Source organism: Neurospora tetrasperma (genome assembly GCF_000213175.1).
Source record: "Neurospora tetrasperma FGSC 2508 unplaced genomic scaffold NEUTE1scaffold_4, whole genome shotgun sequence".
Taxonomy (NCBI): Eukaryota; Fungi; Ascomycota; class Sordariomycetes; order Sordariales; family Sordariaceae; genus Neurospora; species Neurospora tetrasperma.
Window position 1 is genome coordinate 84,116 of NW_009799102.1, and position 11,088 is coordinate 95,203.

Genomic DNA, 11,088 nt, shown 5'->3' on the forward strand with positions numbered 1-11,088 from the left:
TCCTCTACTTCTCATCTTTGTCGTCTCTTCAGAAGTTCGTCTCACTGGATTCACTTCTGTCGCTCTTGCCTCGACTGTCCCACGCTCATTTCCCCCTCATCTTGATTGCCAAGTCCTCAGAGCGAGGTCATCACTGCAGTCACGCCATGGCCCAAGTTGACAACGAAGTCAAGGGCAAGCTCGTCCTGATCACAGGCGCATCCGGAGGGTAAATCTCACCTTGCTCCTCTAACCATCTTTCTCGGCATCGGGCGAAATGGGAAGCCATCACCACTCCAGACAAGTGTCAATGTCTCGCCTGTTGTGGTGTTGTTGCCTACTTCACAGCACTCACAGTTGACTCACCCCTTTCGTTTAGCATCGGCGCTGCCGTAGCCCGCCGCCTGTGGTCTCTCGGCGCCCACCTCGCCCTCACCTATTCTTCTTCCCCCGAGAAGCTGCAGGCCTTGGAGCAAGAACTCTACACCGCCCACTACCCAGCCCTTTCCCTCAATCGTACCACCGCCAACCCTAATCCGCTGCCCTTTTCTACCCACAAATGCGACTTGTCCTCGCCAGCCGACATCCAACTCCTCTTTACCCAGCTCCAGGACCTGCACGGCCAGTCCGGCCCCGACATCCTCATCAGCAATGCCGGTTATGGCAAACGCATCCCCAGCATTTTGGACATCAGCCTCGACGAGTTCGACAAGATGCTCAACATCAACCTCCGCTCGTCCTTCCTCCTCTGCAAGCTCTCCCTCCCGCACATGATCCAGCACAACTGGGGCCGCATCATCTTCGTCTCCTCCATTGCTGCCCAAGGCGGTGGGATCAACGGATGTCATTACGCTGCTTCCAAGGCGGGGTTGCAAGGCTTGATGAAGAACCTGGCTAGGAAGCACGCCGGCCAAGGCATCACGGTTAATGATGTTGCGCCCGCCATGATTGGGGAGACGGGCATGATTCCGGATGCTAAGTTCGTGGAGGGAACGCCGGGAGATGTCAAGAATATTCCTGTTGGAAGGCTCGGGACGACGGACGAGGTGGGGAATGTGGTGGAGATGCTGGTGAAGACGGGGTACATGACGGGGCAGAGTGTGTTGTTGAGTGGGGGGTTGATGTAGGTAGGTGGGGGTGAGTATTTGGTTTGGTTGTGATGTTAGGGTTGGTGTTTTGGTGTTTGGGGGATTTGGGGGGCACAACGATGTTACGATGATTGGGATGAGAACATTATGCTTTATACTCTGCGTTGTGTTTTTTCCTTCTGGTCAACATCAACGCGACCGAACTTGAATGTATGAGGATTTCCTCTTCTGCTTTCCCCTTTCTATGCTCACCCCACCCATCTCGTCACCAGCCCTAGGATCGCCTAGGATAAACCTCACCAGCAACAATTGCCTTCACCTTTGCCCCCTTCTTATCTCCCATGTTCCTCCCGTCCATATCCCCCACTCTATACATCTTCGGGCTCACACACAAGTCAACCTCCACCTCCACCCCCCTTCTCCCGCCGAAAGATTCCCCGTCTTCGCAATCCACCCACCCCGACTCTGTGCCAATCTTCACTTGCTCTCCCCTCTTGGGCACCTCCAACCCCAGCTGCGCCCGTTGGACTCCGAATTGGAGGGCCAATTCTCCGGCTTGGCGGGCCAGCTCGGATACCTTGGATTGGACCTCGGATGACAAGGGTTCGGAGCAAATGGAAGAGAGAAGGGCAACGATTTGCGATTGGACTTGGTTGATGTTGGTATAGTAAGGTGTGGCAGTGGGATGCTCTGGAGGTCCAGGGGTGCCCCTAGGGCTGGGTGCTCCTGCTTGTTGGCCTTTTCGGGAGTTGGATTTGCTGCCGGACATGGAGGAGGAAGGAGGGGCCACGGTCATGAGAATGGACTGGAAGGTGGCGGAGCGCCATTTGTTGGCTTCGCGGGAATGGAAGAAAGGGGTGAGGAGGTCAGTGTCTGTTGTTGTCGATCGGGATGCTGTGTCGGCTGGTTTCAGTATTACCATTTCACGAAGAAAATGACTAAGGACGGAAATGTGTTGGACTTACCCATCTTTCCATTCGACAAAGGCCCGTCATCATAACCACACAACCCCATCCACCCCTCCACCACCCCCCTCAACACCTCCCTCCCTTGTCCCTTCCCCAACGCCCCAAACCCAAACGGCTCGGAAAAGAAACCCTCGACAATTTTCTGCCAGACCACACTCCTCAGCAAGAAACGCAATTGATTCTTGCCCTCCCTCTCCAAGAACCTCGTCGGATCCAGCTCTCCCAGGTTCCGCGGTACCCCGGTGATGCCCAAGTTGATGGGCTCAGTCACCATATCGATACACAGCTTCAACTGGCGATATTGGATCTTCAGACTGTCGTCAGTGGCAGGACGGAAATCATCGTTGTTTCCGACTAAGTCGTTCTCCAAGCTCTGCACCCTTTCTCGAAGATCAACGACGTTGCGCGCGTGTTTCTTGTTCAAGCGCTGGATATCCTGCTCGTGCTTTTTCTGCTGCGCAGCAATCTGCTGGCTATGGGCGGTCTGGAGGCCAGCGACTTGCTCGCTAAAGGCGCTTTCCATGCGGTTGAGTTCCTCGGTGTGCTGCGAGCGGAGGTTGGTGATGGTGTCTTGCAAGTCTTTGGTCGCCTGGGCTAGCTGCGTCTCGTGGGATTGGGACTGGTCGGCGAGTTGTTGGTGAAGGGACTTGACTTGGCCCTCGTAGTACATCCGTTGGTCTTGCATCTTCTTGGCGTATCCTTCTTTTTGGGCGCGCAGTTGGGAAACATGATCCGCTGCCGTCTGGTCGCTCTCCCGCTGGATCCTCTTGATAGCAGCATCGGAAAGTTCCTTTTGGTTCTCGCAGCGCTTATGGAGCTCCTTCTTTTCGCGCTCGAGACGGCTGAGGTCGTTGCGGAGGGAGCTTTCTCGGGCTTCAAGCTCGGTGGCTCGCCGGCTGAACTCCTTGACTTTGCTTTGCAGACCAAGGAGGTCATCTTCAGCAGCCCGCAACTGCCGAGACTTCTCGTCGACTAGATCCTCCACCTCCTGGCGATGCATCTTTTCACGCAGATGAGTATCTTCCCAGTCCTTGTTTTCTTTGGCAATCTTTTTACGCTCTTTGCAGAGCTCCTCGCAGTAAGCAATTACCACGCCGATGGGATCGCCTGTGTGCCTTTTACTATGGCCTTTGTCGTCCAGGTAATTGGTCAGACGATTCAGGAGCGCTTTGTGGTCGGCTTTGACATCGATAAGGTGGTCATTAAGCCTTTTGTTTTCCGCTTTGAGCTCGCTGATTGTATGATCCTGGATTACTTGATGTTTGTAATTTGGGTCGGCGTCATCGTTTGCACTCGATGATATGTTTCCCTGAGCAGCCCGAAGCTTGCGTTTGGCAAAAGAGGCTACGTCTGGGCTTGATGAGGTTGAGGTCGAGGTTGGAGACATGGATCTGGAATCTTCTTTGGGAATGATCTCTCGAGATTCCTTTGGAGCCTCTGTTCGCGGGAACTCTTGAGGTTTGTCATTCCAACTCTCTGCTCGCTTGATATGCTCTGAAACGGAAAGACTATCGAGGCGAGAGCTCGATCTTGGCGGTGGTGTTGAGGGTCCCAGCTCAGAGACATCTCTAGAGAGGTCTGCGAACTCGATGGGGCCAAGCTCGGCGAATTTCACCGAACCTGGTGTATAGGCCTGGTACTCCTGATTTCGATCCGGTCTAGGACCGCGGCTGGATGAACGTGCCCGAATATGTGACCCCCTGGAAACACTACTGTTCCTTCTCGGTGCATACGATAGCCTGTGATCCGAGGCTCTTGGAGGGTATGCCGTTGCTTGCACAGTGGCAGATGACCTGACAGTATTTGGGCTGCTCCGCCCGGGAACTGTATGAGCTGGAGATGGCGGACTTGTGTATGACCGGTCGGCTGAAGAAGAGAAGATTGATGTGTCGACATTGGCAGGGTTGTAGTGAGCATTTGGGGGCACCACACTTGGCTGCTCATAGCTTGGTTGGTCATGGCGGGCATCTGAATAGAGGTATTCAGATGGCACTTCAAGGCTATGTGTCGAGGTCTGGGGCGGATCAGGCGGTAATGACTTCTCGGGCGAGATCATGGAAGACTCCCGCCATTGAAGTGGAAGTTGCAGTGGCTCAGACGGCAGCTCAAACGGCAGTCTTCTGATCACATCAGGTGGAAGTTGCCTCAGCTTGTCGTGGCCGATTCGGTGGATGGCTTTCTTCAGTACACGAAGATCATCTGAACCAAGGACGGGCAAGGCGCAAAAGAGGACCTCTGAATCGATCGTAGCCAGGCTACTTATGGGTATTCTAGCCAGAGCCCATGGAGAAAGTGTAATCTGTGCAGCAGTAGACAGTTTGGCGATGGTTTTGCCTGGTAGTTGATTTAGAGCTCGGGGGCTTAGTGTGGAGAGGACTTCGGCAGGTAGGACTTGACGTCGGTCCAGTGGGAGGGATTCAAGGTCTTCTTTGGAATACCCTTCTAGTTGCTCGGCCCTGAGTTTGCTCAGTTGTTTAAGGTCGTGGCGCAGGAGCACGTCGATAGAATGATGTTTCCCGTCATGAGATCCAGATCCGTTGCCGTCACGGTCTGTCTTCTTTTTGGCGCTCTTTCCCAGCTTGAATCGAGGTAGAGTGAAACTCATGGTTCATAAGGTAGCTATAGAGTGTCTAAGGGAGTGTATGGGATCACTGGAATATGTGAAGCTTGACAGTGTTGGGGTTAACTTTCTGGAACGTTGACATCTCACGAGTGCGTAGGCTTCTTTTTGGTCCCGTCCTTCTTTCGCCGTGTAAACAGTTGGAGACGCAACAACACAGCACACAGTCTCTGGCAATGTGATTGAAGACTTTGGTTGCCATCTCCGCAGTCCCATCCAGCTCCAGTGTCTCTTTCGGAGTGTAGGTGGCTCATTCTGTCCTGTGTTGTCTTGTCCTCAGTCAGTCACTCTTTCTCCAAATATTCGGACCCCGCAGCTGAAAGCTTGCCATGTCACCACAACCACCACCAAACACACCACATGTGCACCTCATCGTCCCCGACCGCCCAGTCAATCCATTCGGAGAAGCACAGTGCCAAGCAAGAGCTGAAGACCTCGCGGTACTTTCTGGTGCCCGCAACATGGACTGACCTGTGATCTTTGGCGGTTTGGGATCCTGCAAAAAATCACTAGTCGACGCCACCTGGGCATTCTCGACCAGCCCTCGCCAACCTGCGATCCCAATTTGACGCAGCGCTTGTGCAACCACATGGAAATGACACCTCAGCCTTGTGGGTCGGTGCTTTTATAGCAGTCAATTCGGCATGTATGGTGAGGGGGGCTCGAACGATGGTATCTGGACTGGATGGGTCACGCTGGGTTGCTGGGAGCGACGAGGACGAGAAGGGTGCGGCGGCGTCGCGACTGGGAGAGGCGATGGTTTTGGTACGCGCAGCCACGATGGGTGGCTGAAGCTGGTGCATGGTAGGAAAGGCTGCCATTGAGATGGTGATATCGGGGTAAGATTGGGCTGGGAAGTTTTCTTGGGTTCACTGTCAAGGAATTGAACGCTTGAAGAGGTCATAACTGTGCTGCACACTCTTTGACGAGTTGCACATTTGGTCAAATTACATGGACCCCAAGGAAACCAAAGTGTGCCTACTACCGCGCATACCGGTGCCGAAGGAATCAAATCACAAGCCAACATGGCCTCTCTCCCAACTCGCCCTCCCCCTCCCCCGCCCATTTCTATCTCCGTCTCCCCAGCTTTTCCAGGTACTCCAAAGAGAGAGGTCTCGCCCATATCAACAAGAAGAAGCGAGGACGACGTTGATGAATGGGATGCCTACGATGATCCCCAAGACGCCCTCCTGAACGAGGCCGCAACGCCATCAAGAACCGATAGTCCCCCCCGCTTTCCCAATTTCTCCTCGGCAAACATTTCCACACCAGAGACGCGCATGGTCGTTGCCCTCGACTACGGAACAACCTTTAGCGGGATTGCCTACCTCTCTGTCGCTTCGAGGCAAAAGGACCAGAACCTTGATGCTCTTGCCGATGACATACGGGTGCTCCAAGGATGGCCAACACATGAATCGGAGAAAGTCCCTTCGGAGATTTCGTACTCCCCTTCGCCCAAGGGGTGCCGGCAATGGGGGTACGACATCGATGACAACTCCAGAGTACTCAAATGGACCAAGCTGGAGCTGGAAGAGACACGGAGTCGAAGTTCTGAGCTAAGAACATTGGCTGAGACGCTCTGGGGTATGCGGTTGCTTGACTTGAGCGAAGATGCTGTCATCAGAAATGATATTCCACGGCACCTGGCCAAGGAGCCGGAGGATATTGTCAAGGATTATCTCGACAATATTGCCGAGCAGACTCTGGAGGAGATTTGCACCCAAGTTGGAAGAAGGGTTGCTGACAATATCCCCATCGACATGGTCATTACACATCCTGCTGTAAGTCAAGCAAGGAATAATCACCTTTGCAAGCCTCAAGACTGACGCCAACAGAAATGGTCCGACAAAGCCCTGAACTCAACATATCGCGCCGTCCGCGCCGCCTTCAAGGCCGATCTCTTCCCCAAAATCCGCAACTTTTCCTTCGTTTCCGAACCCGAAGCCTGCGCCCACTATACCCTACGAGAAGCACTGCGCGAGGATCGTGTAAACTTTCGCAAGAATGACTGCTTCATCGTCGTCGATGCCGGTGGTGGCACTGTTGTACGTCCTCCTTCTCATCCTCTCACATCTTCGCAATCTTACAAAACCAGGACTTGGCCTCCTATAAAGTTGTAAGCCTCGATCTCGACCAGAAGCAGTTCAAGCTTGAACAAATCGGCTACCCGATAGGCGACAACTGTGGAGCTACATGTATTGATCGAGCTTTTGAGCAATTCATCGAACAAAAGCTGGGCCCGGAAGACTGGGAGAGGCTGATTGAAACTGATGCACAAGACCAAGCGACGGGAGGACACTCCATCATCAAACCAAAGCTGCGCATGCTACATGGGAGATTTGAGGGAATCAAGCATCAGTTCGATGGCAAGGATCAGAAGCTCGGGTTTCCCATTCAGTTGCCCCGAGGAATCGGTACAACAGATGATGAAGAGCGGGGAATCATGAATGGTGCGATCAAGATCACTGTGTAAGTGCGACCAGTTCTTAACAGCCTGAGGGAGTTCATACTGACAACATCAGTGATGACCTGAAAACCATGTTCAAACACTCCGTCGACAAAACTCTCGTTCTCATCAGTCAAGCAGCCACTCACATTCAAGTCATCCAAAAGCTCAAAATCCGCAAGATTTTTCTTTCCGGGGGCTTCGGCCGCTCCCCCTACCTCTACGAGCGCGTCAAAGCCTGGGGTATGACCAGCAGTATTCAGGTCGACCGCGGCGATGACTGCTGGTCCGCCGTCACGCGAGGCGCTATCATCAAATCCCTTGGGGTTCACACCTCGCTGCCCCCAATTATCCGTCCTTGCCCGAGGCACTACGGCATCAAAGTCCGCACACAGTACGCCCCTTACAATTGCCATCGGCCGTCAGAAGTCGATGTGGATGTGGAAGGAGTCAAGTGGGCGACGGATCAGATTCGGTGGTTCATCAACAAAGGGGACGCCCTGTTCCCTGGGAAGCCCATGGTATCGACGTATGATTGCCATTGGAGTATGCGGGCTACTCACTTTCCTGCTCAAAATGGGACTGGGAGAGCTCCAGCACAGAATCCGGGGTCGGTGTCGCAGCGATTTGACAAACGGGGCGGTGGTAACATCATGCCTCCACCGCCGCCGCCGGAGGTCTTTAGAGAGGTGGTATTTGTTGCGTCGAGTGCTGATGAGCCACCAACGAGATTTGCTGCTGTAAACAAAGGTTTGTTCTTACATTTCTTTTCATCCATTATTTCTGCTTCGCTCTGTTATCTCCCTTCTTGTAGAACCATAACTGACAGTGAGATAGGCCGAGACACAGTGGTCACGCTCAAGTGCAACTTGACCAAAATCCCAGACACGAATAGAAGCGAGTTTACAAATAAGGAGGCTGGAAAGTTTTATAAGTTCTGGGTCAAGGTGGAGATTCACGTTACGGAGAAGTGTGAGGTTAAGATCACGAGTGGCGGGAAGGTGTTGGCGAGCGCGGAGGTGCTGTTAGGGGAATCTGATATCTCCGCGTGATGAAGCACAATGTTGATGATGAGAACGGAAGTCAGACGGAGCTGGAGTTTACGATGGAAAACCAGGTTGTGATATTGGCAAGGGATACCTTCTACGTTCATCTGAGCACTTCAGTCTGAATTTTTCCAATGATACCACTGCATCAACAGACATTGCTCGGAAATCCGCACTGGAGAATGGTACCCGTTCTGTAAGGAAGCTTCCTGTTCGCATTTCAACCCTGCTGTTCATCCTGCCATCGATAGGTACTTCCATTCATAGGTAAGCATCGGAAACATTATAACTACAAGTTACCTGCCAATAACACCACTTGCACACCCATTCCCTTTTCGGGATGCTCTGCGAGACGCCAGGTTGATAGCCAAGACCTCAGCCCTTCCACCCCTTCCCTCCCCATCTTCCACCACAATCACATTTCCCTTCCCCTCATTCGAATCAACTGCGATTCCAATACACTACTGTTCAATATCAGAGTCTAGAGGTACCCAGAAAACCCAATGAGACTCTACGAGCTAACGAATGCAAGCCACACTCATCACATCCTCTTCATTCGTTCGCTCCCAGGCCACAGCCGGGCTAGCACAGTGCGTCTATAAAAGCCAATACATCAAGAGACTTTGACCAGAAGCTGCACACCACCGCTTTATTCATAGCACATATACGATCCATGCCGGAACTTGACTGGACACTCGTACAATGCAATGCGAACCAGGCGAGGCTTTCTTCATGAAATGTATGTGCATTGCCAACTCACCCGGATGTGCGCCGAGCCAGGACGGATACGGGGTAAAGCCGACAGCTTACAGGATGAGGTAGTGGTCATGATCCTGATGGTGGTGGTGTTCTGCAAAAGCGCCCAGGGCCAGGAGTGCTGTGCCAAGGTCAGTACATATGCCGTGGGCGAAAAGCCAAGTCGGGTGGACTGGAGCCAAAAATGGAATGTGAGTGCCTGGGGCTATGTTGGTGGCTGCTTTATGGTTAACGAGAAGGGAAGTGGGAAGCGCTGGCTGTGATGCTTTATTGTTGTGTTCTGCCGCCATGAAGAGTGACGGTCAAGTTCATGTTGGACGCGTTGATTATGACAAGCCTCCAACCTTTTGATGTGTGTTAATCTCAGAAAACTTGGTTTTTTCTCATCCTCCATCTCTTTAGCTTTGGGATATAGGAATCCTGTGGACTTCTGGACCTGACCCTGGTGTGTAAGCTGGATTTCTGATATGCGTTCTGAACTCTCTTCCTTCTGCAAATCTTGAACTGATCATCCGAACTAGAACCAATCTCAACAGTTACCTCTACGCCTCGCTCTGAGTTCAGTTTGCTATCCCAAGCTCCCAGAGGCACAAAGGATTGTGCCAAATACACCCGTGGAAGACATCCCACATCATTTACGCTTCTCCACCATCAGAAAACATTCAAGAAGCCACCACGACACTCCCATTTTCCTCGCCAACCAAATCCATAATCCAAACAACAGTACCTATCTCTAGAACACAGTCATGGGAGGCACCGAAAAACTCCGCAAAGTCTTCGGACTCAAGCCCAAGTCCTCCTCCGCCAACCTTCAACCTCAGCCCATCACCCCCGACAACTTCAACGACAACGATCTCAACGCCAACGGCATTTACTCCACCAACGGAGGCTACCAGTCCTACACCCCCAATGGCTCCTCCGCCTTTGCCTCCAATAACTATGGCCAGACACCTGGATTGAGTTCCATTTCTGAGTTGCCAGCAAATGATTACGGGAATGGCTACACCCATCATTCACCATCGCATCAGGGACATGGACACCAGCACAGGAAGTCCCTCCCTGCACAGGCAAGACCCGGTCCGAACCCTCAGTATCCTCATGATCCGAACGCCTATTACCAGCATCATGATCGAAGCAGCGGCAATCTTTCTCCTCAAGATGCTGTCCATTCCCAAAACGGCAGCAGCAATCGCGACCGCCGCAGCGCCAGCCTCGGTTCCCGCCTAAGTCTGAGCAACTTTGGCAGCACAAGCAGCAACAGCAGTCTCGGGAGAAGCAGCGTAACAACCATGTCCACCATGTCCTCCGCCGCCACTTCGCCCGGCCCCGCATCTCCCCACCATCTGTCCCAATCCCAGCACCCGCACTGCCTATCTCCGGGCTATCAACCCGGAGGAAGTCAAACCCAACAACCAAACTCCCCTCGCTACCCCGGCCAACCTGTTCATCAGGACCCCCAAGCTCAGCAGCAGCAGCAGCAGCAGCATGACCAAGCCAAACACCGTAACCCCCTATCGTCGTCAAGACACAGAACCACAAGCCAACAATATCCCCCACAACACAACGTCCTCCACAAACTCATGCCATCCGTCCAACCCCCCTACCCCGTTTCCGAGCGCGGTTCCCCCCCTCCTCCCCCTCACTCACGCTCTTCCCACTCCACATCCACCTCCACCTCCACCTCCAACCCTCTACACAACCTACACTCCTTCGCGAACCGCACCTCCTCCCATCCATCCCACCCCCATCCATCCCCCCTCCAGCCTCTCAACCCCCTCCATCCAGCCCAACCTCAGCAACAATCCCCAAGCGCAGCCGATATCCGCCGCACAACCAAACTCCTCCGCAGGATGTTCGAACTCCGTCTCGAACAATGGGCACTCACCCACTCGCACGAATCCGATCAACATCTCCTTCACGAAAAGCAAAGTCAAGTGGATGCCGTCCTCTCCGACATTTTAGGCAACGTGCGGGGTTGGGGAATCGAAAGGGGACGAAACGAAAAAAACTGGACGGATGATGAGTGGGAGGATATTTGTCTTGTGAGGGATGTGTTGGCTGAGATGAGTGCACCGTCTGGTGGTGGGGGGCAAATGGGGATGGGGATGGAGATGGGGATGGGGATGGGGATGGGGATGGGGTATGGGATTGGAGGGAGACGTGTTCAGGTCGAGGTTGGAGGAGG

At 53.3% G+C, this 11,088-nt stretch overlaps 4 protein-coding genes across 4 annotated transcripts; 3 read left to right on the forward strand and 1 right to left on the reverse strand.

The window, feature by feature from the left end:
• Positions 1-12: 12 nt before the first annotated feature.
• Positions 13-1,298, forward strand: NEUTE1DRAFT_146838 (uncharacterized protein; the record flags this gene model as incomplete). The annotated part of the gene is made up of 2 exons (XM_009853392.1): positions 13-208; positions 359-1,298. The coding sequence occupies 2 exons, from the start codon at positions 147-149 to the stop codon at positions 1,104-1,106; spliced, it is 810 nt and encodes a 269-aa protein (XP_009851694.1).
• A 43-nt stretch (positions 1,299-1,341) lies between these two features.
• On the reverse strand, positions 1,342-4,687 carry NEUTE1DRAFT_122689 (uncharacterized protein; the record flags this gene model as incomplete). The annotated part of the gene is made up of 2 exons (XM_009853393.1): positions 1,342-1,940; positions 2,033-4,687. The coding sequence occupies 2 exons, from the start codon at positions 4,638-4,640 to the stop codon at positions 1,342-1,344; spliced, it is 3,207 nt and encodes a 1,068-aa protein (XP_009851695.1).
• A 993-nt stretch (positions 4,688-5,680) lies between these two features.
• NEUTE1DRAFT_130139 (uncharacterized protein) lies at positions 5,681-8,300 on the forward strand (the record flags this gene model as incomplete). The annotated part of the gene is made up of 5 exons (XM_009853394.1): positions 5,681-6,436; positions 6,491-6,700; positions 6,751-7,124; positions 7,178-7,851; positions 7,939-8,300. 5 exons carry the CDS (start codon positions 5,681-5,683, stop codon positions 8,151-8,153), a joined length of 2,229 nt encoding a protein of 742 aa, XP_009851696.1.
• Positions 8,301-8,884: 584 nt separating this feature from the next.
• On the forward strand, positions 8,885-11,086 carry NEUTE1DRAFT_64329 (uncharacterized protein; the record flags this gene model as incomplete). Its single annotated transcript, XM_009853395.1, has 2 exons — positions 8,885-9,034; positions 9,641-11,086. Coding segments are annotated over 2 exons (1,596 nt in total), but the record flags the coding sequence as incomplete, so codon positions are not given.
• Between the last annotated feature and the right edge of the window lie 2 nt (positions 11,087-11,088).